Source organism: Notothenia coriiceps, unplaced genomic scaffold, assembly GCF_000735185.1.
Source record: "Notothenia coriiceps isolate Sejong01 unplaced genomic scaffold, NC01 NC01_scaffold00034501, whole genome shotgun sequence".
Classification (NCBI taxonomy): Eukaryota; Metazoa; Chordata; class Actinopteri; order Perciformes; family Nototheniidae; genus Notothenia; species Notothenia coriiceps.
The window spans coordinates 1-16167 of record NW_011367202.1 but is presented as its reverse complement, the minus strand read 5'-3'; the positions used below and the strand labels follow the sequence as shown (position 1 = coordinate 16167).

Here is a 16167-nt window from a genome sequence, read left to right as displayed (position 1 = left end):
GAGTAGAGGGGGGAGAGGTGTCATACAGCATGTGCAGTGGTGTAGTGATAATCCATATAGCCTCAGCTGGGGATCACTGTGAGGCGGACAACTGCCAATAAAAACAAAAACTTCATTACGCCCAGAGAGAGTGCATTGATTTATGCTGGATATGGACACAGCACAACGCCTTTATTTTGGCCTTTAAGATATCATTATGTAGCTTTCTCCATTCAATAATAATGAAAAGAAATACTAGTTATAGTATATCTTTTGTTAAGTTGGGTTCCTACATCATTCCAAATGTTCCAACAATTTCAGGTTATTGTTCTGTTTCATTTTGTCGTTTGTAAAGGTGATGCTCTTTGAACACGCGTTACGGTTGCTGTACAGAAGTTGTTACACTTTTATCCAGTTTTAAGCCACGGTCATATAACAGACTTGAATCTTAAGTGTTTTTAACCATATATTTTAACCAGAGTAAGGTTACGCTAAACAAAACATCCTTAAATAAACATAGATGTCTTAATGTATAACTGCTTTACTCAGTGTTTTTAAAGGTTTTAGTCACATTGAATGGTTTGATTGAGAAGGAGTAGTCCTCTGCAGGTATTTCGGCTCGAAGTAATACCCTCCTTAACGCCTGGATTTGAAGTTATCAGAAAAACAAGCGGAGCAAACCCCAAATAGCATTGTGAGAAGATCCATTTTTTTAAAAACCAAACTGCTTCATTCAAGGTTTTCAGTACTTTGAATCACTGGGTCAATTTGTTTAGGAGAGGAGTAGACGCCAGCAGATAGTTCAGCTCCTTGAAATTCCTCCTGAACGATGAATAACGTTGTAATCCTAACCGCGAGAAACTGAATGACATGACAAACTATATTGCTTTCTATTTACAAACCCCCAGTGGGCAAAACATGATATATTGCGAGCTTTAAAAGTGGCTTGAACTTTATTGCTGGAATAAAACGGGAGGTAAAATCTGAACAGCTGCACCCTGGCACCACATCCCACTGTGACAGACAGGAAGATGGAGGAGAGCTCCTTCAGCTTCAAAGCCACCTTCTCTGGCTGCCTCCCAGACGCTCAGGTGATGACAGCTGCAGCGCAGAATAGAAAGAGACAGGGGGAGAGGAATTCAGAGATCCATGTTCGAGGGAGTAGAATAAGAAAGCAGGTTGCAGCAACAGAGAGAGAAGGAGCTGCAGTCTTGGATACGCTGCAGTCGTAGGAGCTTGTTGCTAGGACACCATAGGCCACGAGTTTGTTCTCGAGGAGAGCCTGAGAGGATACTCTTAATAGCGGCAGTCCATTTCTCTGTATCTGGCCTGGAAAGATGACACACACACACACACACACACACACACACACACACACACACACACACACACACACACACACACACACACACACACACACACACATCTAAGTGGCGACTGTTTATCTTCACCTGCTGTTTGCAATGATCCATGCAGGTTAATGGTGATCCCGTAACTTGTGTTTTCATTTGGCTAACATGTTTTTTTTATTTCTGTCATTCCCCGTGCTTTAGATGTTTGACTGGATCATGCACAACAAGGGTTTGTTCCTGGCAGGCTACACAGAGATTGGCAACAACCACCCCCACGCTATAGAGCTGCAAACCCAGCACAACCACTTCGCTATGAACTGCATGGTAAGATGTACACAGACTCCCAGCAGGAGGTGATGCTGATCCGCCCACTTGGAGTATCGAGGCCCTTGCCCTGCACTCTGTAATCATACAGTTGTGCACTTAGCGCCAACCTCTAGTACTGTGTTTGAGTGTTTGTTGGGAGCAGCCTATGCTTCTGTGCATACACACGTTTTCTTTGCATTAGCAGCCAGTAATAATATTCTGTATCCACAGTCTGTATTACATAACCATTGCTAAACCATTGATAGCAGAAATCGATGTAGCTGCTAGAGTTTCTGCTTTAAGATGAGAAACTAGGGCGTGAATTTAAAATCTTATGCCTTTCGTTTACTTACAGCGCGCAATTAACTATTTCCTCAAACCTATCTTCTCATCTCTACTGTTCTTTTATTTTTAATTACATTAATTTAAAATCTCTCTTTTCTTATCTGATGCTTAATATCCATCAACTAGGGCTGCTTCATTTGAAAAAACGAACTAATTGCGATTAATATGACTGACATTGCAACTGCGATATAACTTGCGTTAATAGAGGGAATTATCATTTTTTAATTGTTCAATTATCATTGAAATAGGTTTTTGTATCTAGTCTGTGGAATACAGTGTTTTAGGCCTGAAGTTCTCTGCACAATATTTAATTCAGAATGATATAGAATAATAATTATCACATATTTTGATTCATCAAATATTGCGATACCATTTCTAGCCCTACCCTCGCCCCATTTGATGAACCCGTCTCTCCGCCTCTCTGTGCAGAACGTGTACGTGAACATAAACCGCATCATGTCGGTGGGCAACCGGCTGCTGGAGTCGGGTCACTACGCCTCGCAGCAGATCAAGCAGATCTCAAGTCAGCTGGAACAGGAGTGGAAGGCCTTCGCGGCGGCTCTGGACGAACGCAGCACGCTGCTGGAGATGTCCGCCAGCTTCCACCAGAAGTGTGACCAGGTGAGTTCAAAAACACAGATATACAGCTGCAACCAGCGTTTCTGCCAGGGGGGGCGTCTTGCCGTCCAAAATAAATAAATAATTCGAGAGAAGATTGAGAGTTTTTATCGCTTGAAATGACTGATCGAGATTTTATCGCTTGAAATGACGAAAAGGAAAAAGGACAAGGACATCCCTCTGTTGGAGGGGCCAAGGAGTCTGGTGGGATTCTTTTCGCCGCAAGCAAAGCGTGTTCCAAAATTCAAGTCACGTGACACAACGTAACATCACTGAGGCTCATTCATTATCACATTGTATCTTTGAATAATTCTCAGCATAACCTAAGCAGATAAGCATATGTCCCCAAATGCAACACGTCATTAAAGTCAGGAACAGTGGGAATAGAATTCAATAAAACTCACATTAATGTCCCTCTGGAACGAGCCGAGGTGTTGACCTTCACTATCTTAACGGATGCACACGGACACGTATGCAAACACTTTTTTGTTGTAAACCCCCCCCCCGGCCTCATTAAATCTATAAAGCCTCACATATGCACGCATTATCATATATTTACATACAGGGTTGCAGCATATAAGTACGGCATTTGTTATCAAGCTGTTATTTCTGTCTGTGCTCATTCGCCGAGCCGCTATGGAACAATTCATGGCCGGAAAAGGGAAACACAAGCAGAATCCCAAATAGGGAACATGGGTGGTACGACTTTTCCGACCCTGGAATATTGCCGTCATCAGACCAGCCTTTTATGTTTGTGAGCTGAAATAGAAACAGCTTTTTTTTCCCCCAAACGTTCCCCCTACACACAAAACTAAGGAGTTCATTTTATATCGTTGTTGTTCTCGTGTTTTTTATTCCAAGTATCACTGCTTTAAAAGGGAATAATGACTTTGCTTCAACTTGTATCATCTTTTTGAGTGTAGCGTTCCTTATTGCTTTGCTTTCCTTCACTCCCACGGGGGTGTGCTACAAGTTCTAGGAAGTTTCCCCAGGCTATGAACAGCACAGTCAGCCATGTATAATTCTCCTGAAAGAGCTTTAAGAGAGCTCATACATATGGACATTTGTGCATCTTTAAAGCTGAGTAATAGTATCAAAAATGCTCCTCAGGCTATGTCTTATACACTCCTGCATGTCTGACTTCCATGTGACTCCTGGGAAGAGCAGCTGGATGTATACAGCACCGCGTCTCATGTGAAGCGCTTTACCTCTGAGTGTGTGTAAATGAAGCGTGCGGTTCTCCCCCTGCAGTACATGAGTAACGTGGACTCGTGGTGTAAGGCGTGTGGCGAGGTGGATCTTCCCTCTGAGCTGCAAGACCTTGAAGACGCTATCCACCACCACCAAGGCCTGTACGAACACATCACCGCTGCCTACTCTGAGGTAAAAAACACACTTTACATACATATACTAACGTGCATTCAAATAAGGAGAAGGAAATAGCATTTACATCACATCATCAAAAGTCTTGTTGTTTAGGTTGTTTAATACACTTATACGAGTCACCCACAGATAGGTTTGGTTGTTTTAAAAAATATTCACATACAGTAGCTTTTCGAACTTGTCCCTCCTAATGGGAGTTCAACTTTAAAATGAAGTCTACTCTCACAAAATGGGAAAATACAGCTCTTATTGTTTGGGGTAGAATTAGATTTGGTACGATATTGTAGGATAAAGTCAAAATTAAAGCTTTTTTCAGCTTAAGTCTACACAGTACAACTCTATACTGAACATTTCATTTGAAATTGATGATTACTTTTACGCTGACAATATTGAAGGAGTTCATCTTTACAGTGAGAAAAATTACTTATTGTGTTTCTCACCAATTCCTCATTTGTGGCTTTTTCATTTATCATTTCCCTTTTTACGTTTCTATTAAAACGTCCAAAGCGTGAGCTTTCACAGGTAATTATACACACAGTTTGCTGGCTGTTGCTATACATGTGTAGATATTTCTAGGCGAAAACAAAACACATTATTGCCAGTTTCTTTTCGTTCTAAGCGTTTGTCTTGTGAGTAAAAATAAATGACACTTGAGGTCTTACTGTTCTTTAGGTGAGCCAAGATGGCAAAGCCCTGTTGGACAAGCTGCAGCGACCTCTGACCCCGGGCAGCGCTGATACGCTCACAGCATCGGCCAACTACTCCAAGGCCGTGCACCACGTCCTGGACATCATCCACGAAGTGCTGCATCACCAGAGGCAGCTGGAGAACATCTGGCAACACCGCAAAGTGAGGCTTCACCAACGTCTGCAGCTCTGCGTCTTTCAACAGGACGTCCAACAGGTACACACACTCCTGCACGCACGCACGCACACACACTGTATGCATGTTTTTGTTTATTCGTAAGCACACATTGTAATTCAGGACAAAGCATAATTACAATTTGTTTCTGTACAACATGAGAGGGTTGGATAGTAATTTGAAAATAGTAGGGTCTTCTGTTTTAATATGCAAGGCCATGCTTTCTATCAAAATGTCCTTGAGTTAATTTATTTATTAGAAGGAAACATTGGATAAATGCCTTGAATGTAAATAAAGGCTTAAGAAAACTTCATGCTATAATCAATAATCAGATTTGATTGTACAGATACACAACAAAAAAATCGTGGGCATTCCTGAGGGTGTTGACATGGCAACTGTTTCCATGGAAACTGAATTGGGTCATATGTCCGTGCAGATGCTTTTTTGTGCAATAATGCTGCGAAGGACAGAGTGCAGGGAGAGGAGTGTGAAAAATAAACGGCTCAGTGCAACGCCTCGTACAATACTCATTATTATTTCTGTCATTCCTCTTCTCTTACACACTATTTCGATTATCGTCAATACTTGTTGTTTATCTATGACCTCAGAGCACCCCCTTGTGGTCGCCTATTTCCTAATCTGTGTGTTGTTTCTCATGGGTTCCTCTGCACAGGTGCTGGACTGGATCGAAAACCACGGCGAGGCGTTCCTCAGCAAACACACGGGCGTGGGGAAGTCTCTCCACCGAGCCCGAGCTCTGCAGAAACGCCACGAAGACTTTGAGGAAGTGGCACAGGTAGCTTTCTCTCACTCTCACTGCCCACCTGGTTCAAGCCAATATATCAAATACTGTGTAGATAATGACATTTGTTTATGTGGAAATAGCCCACAGTCATAGTACGGTGCTTTTTTATTATTTTCACTGTCAATCACCATTATTTAAAGAAACATAAAATGTTTTAGGGAATTTAATTTCAAAGCAAGACTATAAAAAGTATAATTTTTTTTTCAATGAGTACTAAAGCTAAAAAGGTGGTTGAATTTACTTGAACAAAGTACATTTACTACATACTTGAAATACACATCTGAGGCACTTTCTTTTTGTTTTCATTTCATGGATACTTCTTGGAAAATTCAAACTTATTTTTGAGACTTAACTTTACTTTTAACTAATTGACATTTTATTTCTTCTTATGGATTCTTTTTATACTTCAGTATTGTTGCTATTAATTAAGCAAAGGATCGTTAACTACTGCTCAAATCTGACAAAGTTGTGGTGATTTTATTTTCTACGTTGCCATTCGTTTCTCCACCTTCCCCTACTTTAGTTCTCAATTTCTCCGTGTCCTATCACCGTCTATCAGTGCACACGCCTCCTGTCTCCTGATTGAAATTCCTCTCTGCCTCGACTCTTTCTCTATCTCCTGATGAAACCTGAATATATTTTAATTGCATTGTTATGGTCTTCCTGTGCTAATCTCTCTCTCCATCCCCGACCAGAATACGTACACGAATGCAGACAAGCTGCTGGAGGCGGCTGAGCAGCTGGCCCAGACGGGAGAGTGCGACCCGGAGGAGATCTACCAGGCCGCCCACCAGCTCGAAGACCGAATCCAAGACTTTGTTCGCCGCGTGGAGCAGCGCAAAGTCCTGCTGGACATGTCTGTCGCCTTCCACACACACGTCAAAGAGGTGGGCAGGGTGACGTAACGCTGGAGTGGATGGTGGGCTGCCTGTTTGTGTGGATGAGAGCTTTCACAGCGCTCTCAAGAGGAATTTAATTAAATTCTGATGTGTGTGTTGTTTCGCTTTTATGCAGTTAGTCACACAGAGATGGGCATTTTTAAGTCCTCACTTGAAACCTGGTTTAAGGGCCAATCAAGCACTTTTTTGGGGGGACGTAAATGTTTATGACGGATTACATAGGGTTCAGTAATCAAAGATGTAGGTTGGATGTCATTTGGATGGAAATCATCTGCCGTGACTCAGTTATTTGCTTTCAGTAAACCCTCGTTTAAGTTTTATCTGCTTTCCATAACTACACTAGGTCTCTACAAAAGGTTTGGGATTTTTTGCAACACAAGTCATAACAAAGAAATCCTTGTAGACTATGTGGCCTACGAACTGTAGATATATCCTATTGTAATGTTGCTTATACTTGCGTTTTACAAGGCTATTTGTGAGACACATTTTTTGTATTGAGTAAACGGCCACTATACCGTACACAGGTAGTGATAGCGTTAATGTAAGGGTCAGATTAGGTGAGGTTAGAATTGAACGTACAATTACAGAATCTGAACTGTCCTCCGTGAGTGTAATTTAACAGCTTTCATCATTGGTAAAGTGACGGCAAATGTGTGTCACTGATTGTTGGCATGTAAGCGTGTGATCACAGTGAGTGTGTCCTGTGACAAAAATGTTGAGTGTGAGCTTCAACGCAACTTCCAATCGGACATTGTTCTATGTTATGTATTGTTGATAGTTTTCAGTGTACTAATGAATGTCCTCCTGCAGCTGTGGACGTGGCTGGAGGAGCTGCAGAAGGAGCTGCTGGACGACGTTTACGCCGAGTCGGTGGAGGCGGTCCAAGATCTGATCAAACGCTTCGGCCAGCAGCAGCAGACCACGCTGCAGGTCACCGTCAACGTCATCAAGGAGGGGGAGGACCTCATCCAGCAGCTCAGGTACTGATCAAGACACCGGACTGAAAATGAAACCAGTGCTAAACAAAAAAAAATGGTAGATGATCGGTGGAAGCAAATGACGTGTTGTGAAGGAGAGATTATTCACTGCCATGTCTACATACTTTTGTTTAATGAAGCTCTTTAGGTTATTATTTCACTATATAGGTCTACTAGAAGTGGAACTGAATCAAACCATAACATTTAAAATAAGCTAAAAAACTAAGTGTATACATCCTTAATTTTACTTCTAATGTGAATCCAAAACAAAACTAAGTTTAATCAGGCAACTAGAGTAAAAACCAATAAACTGACCATAACCAATTCTTTAAACTAGTACTACTAATAGTAGTGATGATGCGTTTGTGGCAATAAATACGTAAGAAACATTTATTTTTAGGTCAACTTAGATAATTGGCTTTGTCTCAATAAAGTGTTGGCAGGGTAGGGATGTAATTGGAAATGAGTTTGAATATGTAAATATATGCAATAAACAGTCAATTTAATTTAAAAAAGACAGTAGAAGCAAAGCTGAAGGATGGGTGGAGGTGTTGGAGAGGACCTCCAACTCTGTTTTTATCCAGAGGATGTTCCAGTCCCTCTTCACCCTCTTCCTCCCTCTTCATCCACCCCCTTTTTTTTGTATCTCTTTCTCTCCGTCCCTCTCTCCCTGGCGTGTTGGCTCCGGTGTGAATTCTTACATAATTCTGCTTTTATAAGCACACGTCTAATAGTAGTGTGCCAGTCTCCACCGGGAGGTGAGGATCTCTACATCACAGATTATCAAAAATACCATTTTAATTTAAAGCTATGACTCTCGTATAAAGCGCCCAGATACCTTTAATGAATGCCATGTAGTCACGGTTGAGTCTTGAAGGTTATATTTATGTAGATTCCATAGATCTTTTGACTTTACCGAATTAAAGGTCCCATGTCATGCTTTTCCAGTTATTACCCGTCCCCTTGTGTGTTATGAAGAGTTTTTCTGCATGTAAACGGTCTGCAGAGTCACAAACCCTCAAAGTACACCCTGTAGCGAGTAAAACTCTTAACACAGAAGAGACCTGTCTATGCTGCCCCAGAACGCCTCGTTGGGGAGTTTACTTCTTGGGTATAGTGACGTATTTCGGGTTTAGTGACGGCTCTGAATGGAAATGGACCAATCTGCGGAGCCGTTACGTTTGGACCAATCCGCGGACTTCCACACACACACTCGGCGGGACGTTGCGAGGCTCGCTGCTGCGAGGAGTGGGACAGTGTGAGCTGGCTCACTGGTGTGGGGTCGGCGAGACACCGCGGAACTCAGCCTGAGCACACACACAACCTCCCAGCCAGGCTAACAAACGCCATTGTAACACATAATCACTGATGTTCAGCTGTAGCGGTGGTGGTCTCATCAGAACAGAGTGGGCGAGCTGACCAATCAGAGCACAGTGGGCTCACAGGGAGGGGGGGGCGGAGCTCCAACGAGCCGTTTAGGACTGAGAGTGAATACACATACTATACAGAGATGCTGTATGAGAAACCAATGTGAGTTTGGAACATTGCACAATATAAATGTATTCTAGTATACCTCAACAATGGAATTATGATCAGTAGAAATGGCCACGGCATGGGACCTTTAAACACTTCGACCTGCATTATAAATAAACACACGTAGAAATACCATCAGAAAAAGCTTTTTGGTACCACCTTGGAGACCTCCCGTTGTCCAACTGGTGTCACGTCATTTTAAACTCATTGACCTGCCCACTAGAGTCTGCTTCTGGCATGAAACTAGGCTGTAAACAAAAATAAATATAAACCTTGCGCAGTCCAGAAGCATATAAAAACGCATAGAGTGTGGGCGTGCATCTGTCACGCAGAATAATCAACCTGAAGCCAATCAGGATCAATGTGACGGCTATTGCTTACTCATATTGTGCTCTCTGTAAACTCACTGGTGTTCGTGCATCATGCATGTTTGCATCTGTCAGATTGATGAATCAGAGAGTATGATCTGTTTCACTCTCACACTCAATCTGCCGTCCACGTTGTGTGCACCAGCGTTTCTCCTCTTATTAGAAATCTGACTTCAGACTCTCTTAGTATGCTGTAGTCAGATTGTCAGAGGAAATGTTTTCAGTAGGAATTCATTGTGGTGCAACAGTTTTATAAATATAACAATGAACAAAAGCAACATATGGAACGATACTTAAAACATGTTGTTGAAAAAATAAATCAATATCACAAAAGTAATATGTGCTTAGAAGAGGGGTAATCTTGACCCAAGAATAATACTTGCGATTTGTAAATAATATTTTTTTTCTAAGTATTTTTGCATACAATGAATTTCAGAAAGTACTGCTACACCCTTACAAATATGGAAATATTGCCTTCATTTATCTTTGTTGTTATTTCATATAGATCTGACTATCTTTGGGATTTGGACTGACAAAACAAAAACAAAATTAAAACACATAAGACAGCAGATTGTTAAATAATGTGTGGGATGTTATTGAGAGTTGTATAAAGACTATCTGCTGATAAGCTGTAGTACACACATTAAAATATGTTATAAAAGCAATCACAACATAAAAAGCCTACTCTACAAAATCCAGCATTGAACAATCACATTTTAAAGATGAAGTTGTCCCTATTTTCTTCATGCCGACTTCCACAATTTAAATTAACATGAACTTCCTTTCTTGAAAGTACTGCGTTGCTGTTTAACCGCTGCGTCGGCCACTGAGGCAGCAGTTTTGAAGATCTCCTGGCATCCTGCCCCGCTGTGTCTTGACGGCTGTTTGTGCGTTTCTGTTGCAGGGACTCGGCCATCTCCAGCAACAAGACGCCCCACAACAGCTCCATCAACCACATCGAGAGCGTGTTGCAGCAGCTGGACGAGGCCCAGGCCCAGATGGAGGAGCTCTTCCAGGAGAGGAAGATCAAACTGGAGCTCTTCCTGCAGCTACGCATCTTCGAGAGGGACGCCATCGACGTGAGTCTGCCTGCGTGGAGAGAGGCCGTGTGTGTCTGAGTGACTTGTGGTCAATCTTAGACATAGTAAAGATCTGACTAGTCCTGAAGCAAACTTAGTGCTACAATCTCCCTCTGAGACAATCTACCTAGGAAAAGCTAAAAGTTGTAATACAGTTTAGAAAATGTATGCGTTAAAATATGTAAAAAAACGAAAGAAGTGTTTCTACTTCAGATCCATTGTCCTTTCAGCATTGTGGATACATGTGTGTGTAGCCTCGTTCAAATGGAATCGCTTGTCCTCCCTCAGATCATCTCTGACCTGGAGTCGTGGAACGAGGAGCTGACGGGTCAGATGACAGAATTCGACACGGAGGATCTGACGCTGGCCGAGCAGAGGCTGCAGCACCACGCTGACAAAGCCCTGACCATGAACAACCTCACCTTCGATGTCATCCACCAGGGCCAGGAGCTGCTGCAGTACGTCAACGAGGTGCAGGCCTCTGGTGAGTGCAACGCCAACACTCTCGCTGCTGTTATAAGGAACCAAAAACAAAGCGGTCGGCTCACAATCACTTTCCTTGTGTCCATTGGTATGTCCTCTTTTGGTAGCTTACCTTCAGTTGGAATTTGTTTTGGTGGTGCAGTGATGACGTAGTTTGTAGGCCAACCCAGAAGTAAGCATTGCAAGATGTCCCTTGTCATAAAGCAATGGGATTTACCATTGGATTTTGGAATACTGCTGAAAATGGATTTGTGGAAAACGCACGTATTTGATACTTACAGCAGAATAACCTCTATATATTAACACTGCTTTTATGATTTTAAAAGAGTTAATGCAATTGCGAGACTGCCAAAGGCACACAGGGGGATAGGGAACTGCTTATGGTCAACAGGACACCTCATCCACCGCATGCTAAAGTTAGCTAATCCGTCTTGCCTTGATGACGTTCATTAATCTCAATTAGGCACGTTAAACAGCCGTTAGTTTTACGCACTTTTGGACATTCACCAGTGGGGTATTTACTGATGTATTTTATTTCATAGAACGGAAACGTCTTAGAATCTCTTAAAGGTGGGGTAGGTAAATTGAGAAACCGGCTCGAATACACTTTTTGTTATCTTCCAGGGAATGCTCTGTAACATCCCGATAGCAATGAATATCTTAAGTGCTTTGACAAAAAATCCATAAAAAAATGTCATCTGTAGAAGCCGTAGCGCTGTAAAAAGCACGATCAAACATCTGAGCCGGCCCGGCTAAAATAACTGGATGGCCTACCTGCCTGTCAGCCTTCCATCTGTGCACAAACTTATCTCGTACCCTCATTGGTCATGTGTGCGTTTGTGTGTGTTGGAGGAGGGGCTCTGTATTTTCAAATTCTAGCGCACTCGAGCTGGTTTCTCCAAAATCAACTACCCCACCTTTTAAGCTTGTGTTAAACACAGATCTTATTTCAATCCGGCCAAATAAAGGGTGACCTCAAAACGAGAGAACCGATGGTGCTAACATGCTGACTCACTTCAGGGTTTTAGGCTCATTCATGCTCTACTCTCCTTCCCCAGGTTTCTTTCTAGTATAAATGTCTTGTGAATTCCTAAAGTAGTTTTGTTTCTCTTTTCCTGTGATACTGCTTTTATAAGCTAGTCAATCTCAAACGCTGTGCCGTAGAGGTGAAGAGATGTTTGTCGCCTCATCAGACGCCAGGCTGAGGGTTTCATCAGGATACAGCTCCTGCTCCCTGCTGCTGCACGTATCTCTGTGTTGGCTACATTAGTATAATATTGATACAGTGTAGGTGTCGCGGGTCAGCTTCGGTCGGTGTTTGTGATGAGGCTCCCACTCACCAACTATAATAACTCACCTGTGATCTCACATGCTAATAGGTGCTCTGTAAAACCACACAAAGCACGGTTACATCATGTCACGTGTATGGAAACGTGCTGATAACATTATTCAAAGAGCGGTTATTATAAAGGGGGTTTGTTTGGTAGGACTAATGCAAATGTGATTACTAATTAGAGATTTGGGTATTTGACGTGTGAAGAGAAAACACTGATAACAATGTGGATTATTACTTATTTGAACATAAAGTAGCATTTTTATTTTCATAGTAGTGTGCACTATAACTGTTCACTGAAGGTTTCTTACTTTAGTTGCTGTTCCATTTTGCTCTCTTATTTATAAGATAAGATAGATATTACTTTATTGAGCCCAATTTTGGAAATATTTTTTGTTGCAGCAGCATAAAGACATATAATACAAATTAAAAGACTAGAAATAAAGTAGAAAATATACATGTTGAATTTACAAATTAACAATAAAAAATATATAAAGCAAGTTATTATATATACATAAGTATGTAGGAGATGGAATATTAAATATTAAACTGAATATATAAATGTATACGTAAACATGTTGTATTTATAACTATTTTATAACTCTATTTTGATATATTGTGGTCTTTTTTGTGCAATTTCCATCTTCACCTTATCTTCTGTCTAACCTCGCTGTGTGTTTCCCTTGCAGGCGTGGAGCTGCTGTGCGACCGGGACGTTGACATGGCGACGCGGGTTCAGGACCTGCTGGAGTTTCTCCACGAGAAGCAGCAAGAACTGGACCTGGCTGCCGAGCAGCACCGACGACACCTGGAGCAGTGCGTTCAGCTGAGGCACCTGCAGGCCGAGGTCAAGCAGGTGAGAAACACAGAGCTACACCTGAGGCAGGGCGCCATCTGCAGGCTGAAATGTATATACACACATGTACCAATTTATAGCAGAAACACATAGAAGTGATCAAAGAGTTCTGGACCGAATGATTCCTGCACAAATACTGTTTAAATACATAGTTTATATTATTGGAGTAGTCTGCTGACAGTGTTCACTTCCGGTCTTTTTATACATAACAACACACAGGGTTACGATTTTATATTTAAAACTAGGCATAGACATAGGTCTGTAAACACTTTTAAAAAGCACTGTTACCTATTTACACTTCTGACACTGTATTTGTTAACAGTACATTATAATAAGGCTATTATTTATTATAATTGGTGATACAGTAATCTATATTTTATAAACAGTAGGTTCTGTAATGTATTAGTGTATTTGAATTATACATTGCACAGTAGTTTATTTATTTTAAATTGTTCAGCTTAACACGGACGGACACAGTACTGAGAGGTTTCCACTGTGTCTGGAATCTTTATTGAAGTAGTAATAACATTGGAATTGGTCAGATTTTAACACAGCTTCCGTCTTTCTTTTTTTTTGTAGGTTCTGGGTTGGATTCGAAACGGCGAGTCGATGCTGAACGCCGGTCTCATAACAGCCAGCTCGCTGCAGGAGGCCGAGCAGCTGCAGAGGGAACACGAACAGTTTCAACACGCCATTGAGGTGAGACAGTGTTTATTCACCCCATCAGTTTCTAACCCTAACCTGTCGATTTGACATACCTTATTGCTCAATATGTTCTGTCATTCTAACCCCATCCTCTCTCCACTTCTTCCCTGTGTGCAGAAAACCCACCAGAGTGCGCTGCAGGTCCAGCAGAAGGCCGAGGCTCTGCTCCAGGCCAACCACTACGACATGGACCTGATCAGGGACTGTGCGGAGAGCGTGGCCTCCCACTGGCAGCAGCTCATGCTGAAGATGGAGGACAGACTCAAGCTGGTCAACGCCTCAGTGGCCTTCTACAAGACCTCTGAACAGGTAGGAGTCTCCAGAACTCAATGTGACTTCTTCTTCTCCCCCATAACTCCAGACTAAGTGAGTGTGTGTCCACCCAGGTGTGCAGTGTGTTGGAGAGCCTGGAGCAGGAGTACAAGAGAGAGGAGGACTGGTGCGGGGGAGCCGACAAACTGGGACCCAACTGTGAGACGGACCACGTCAGCCCCATGATCAGCAAACACCTGGAGCAGAAGGAGGCTTTCCTCAAGGTAACGTTCAACATGATCAATATGGCTCCTTAGAATACTGTCAAGTTCCACCTCTGATCTCAGTGTGTGTTAATATTCCTACCAGGCATGCACTCTGGCCAGAAGAAACGCAGACGTCTTCCTGAAGTACATGCACAGGAACAGCGTCAACATGCCGGGGATGATGAGCCACGTGAAAGCACCAGAACAGCAGGTTAAAAGTAAGTGATGGAAAAAGTGATTTATTAAGAGCTGTGAATAAAGGTGTTTTTACAAGGTGCTGAGTAAAATTTGACTAAATCAACACATTATGGTTATGTAATATACTTTCTTTATAGCCAATACTTGGTGCAAATTTCCTGTAAAGTTGGGAACTTGTGATCTGAATCTGTTCTGTTTTCTGTTGTTTTTCAGACATCCTCAATGAGCTGCTGCAGAGAGAGAACCGCGTCCTCCACTTCTGGACGATGAGGAAGCGGCGGCTGGACCAGTGTCAGCAGTACGTGGTGTTTGAACGCAGCGCCAAACAGGTACAGCAAACACCAAAACACACACACCTACATTTATTTTACTGACACTTGTGTCGCTGAAGCAGAGGTGGAAGAAGTACTCCGACCTTTACTTGTTTTGAAAAAAAAGGGGGTGGATGAAGAGGGTGAAGAGGGACTGGAACATCCTCTGGATAAAAACAGAGTTGGAGGTCCTCTCCAACACCTCCACCCATCCTTCAGCTTTGCTTCTACTGTCTTTTTTTAAATTAAATTGACTGTTTATTGCATATATTTACATATTCACACTCAGTTTATTTCCAATTACGTCCCTACCCTGCCAACACTTTAAAAAAGCCACTTATCTAAGTGGACTTAAAAAAAAAAGTCTTACGTATTTATTGCCACAAACGCATCATCAATACTATTAGTAGTACTAGTTTGAAGAATTGGTTATGGTCAGTTTATTGGTTTTTACTCTAGTTGCCTGATTAAACTTAGTTTTGTTTTGGATTCACATTAGAAGTAAAATTAAGGATGTATACACTTTGTTTTATAGCTTATTTTAAATGTTATGGTTTGATTCAGTTCCACTTCTAGTAGATCTAATAGATATTGTTACTGTACATAGAAGAATATATCCATAGTTGACTGGCATTTAATAATGATAAAACACATGTAAAAAGTAAGATATTAGTATTTGTTATGCAGAATAATGTATAAAGTATATTATTCGATTATAGTTATCGAGGCATTAACGGGTTCATGCTGCAGCTGGTGGAAGTGCCTAGTTAAATTCACCAAGGGATCAATGCTATTTTATTTGAACCTATAATAATAACACATGATACATTCTTTTGAAATAATGTTATAATAAATCTGACTGGAGCTCCAAAGTGAATAAATCTGGCAGATACATTTAGTGGATGAAGGTCAAGCAGGAAAGGAAATACAATGAAATTCAGTCCCTCACCATTTAGTAGGGTACAGTGGAAATGTACATCACTGATCTGAAGTTATATACCTTCATGCCCGTGCACATGCACTGCTTTCCCTTGTGATCTGACAGTGTGTGTGTGTTTTCGTGTCTTCAGGCTCTCGAGTGGATTCATGACACCGGGGAGTTTTACCTCTCCACACACACCTCCACCGGCTCGAGCATCCACCACACACAGGAGCTGCTGAAGGAGCACGAGGACTTCCACATCACAGCCAAGGTTGGCCTCTCTCTCACACACACACACACACACACACACACACACACACACACACACACACACAC

The 16167-nt window shown here is 42.0% G+C and overlaps 1 protein-coding gene across 1 annotated transcript in view; it reads left to right on the top strand.

Annotated features, from left to right (window-relative positions):
* LOC104962257 (triple functional domain protein-like) overlaps positions 1-16102 on the top strand; it is a gene marked incomplete at its 3' end in the record, with an annotated part of 62543 nt that extends 46441 nt beyond the window's left edge. Inside the window, exons 9-24 of the mRNA XM_010790679.1 lie at positions 1533-1655; positions 2412-2603; positions 3852-3983; positions 4656-4886; positions 5518-5640; positions 6345-6536; positions 7359-7528; positions 10331-10505; positions 10794-10989; positions 13011-13177; positions 13757-13876; positions 14000-14191; positions 14269-14418; positions 14504-14618; positions 14812-14927; positions 15980-16102. Of these exons, the coding sequence (XP_010788981.1) occupies positions 1533-1655; positions 2412-2603; positions 3852-3983; positions 4656-4886; positions 5518-5640; positions 6345-6536; positions 7359-7528; positions 10331-10505; positions 10794-10989; positions 13011-13177; positions 13757-13876; positions 14000-14191; positions 14269-14418; positions 14504-14618; positions 14812-14927; positions 15980-16102 (2517 nt within the window). The remainder of the gene's footprint in view (positions 1-1532; positions 1656-2411; positions 2604-3851; positions 3984-4655; positions 4887-5517; positions 5641-6344; positions 6537-7358; positions 7529-10330; positions 10506-10793; positions 10990-13010; positions 13178-13756; positions 13877-13999; positions 14192-14268; positions 14419-14503; positions 14619-14811; positions 14928-15979) is intronic.
* Between the last annotated feature and the right edge of the window lie 65 nt (positions 16103-16167).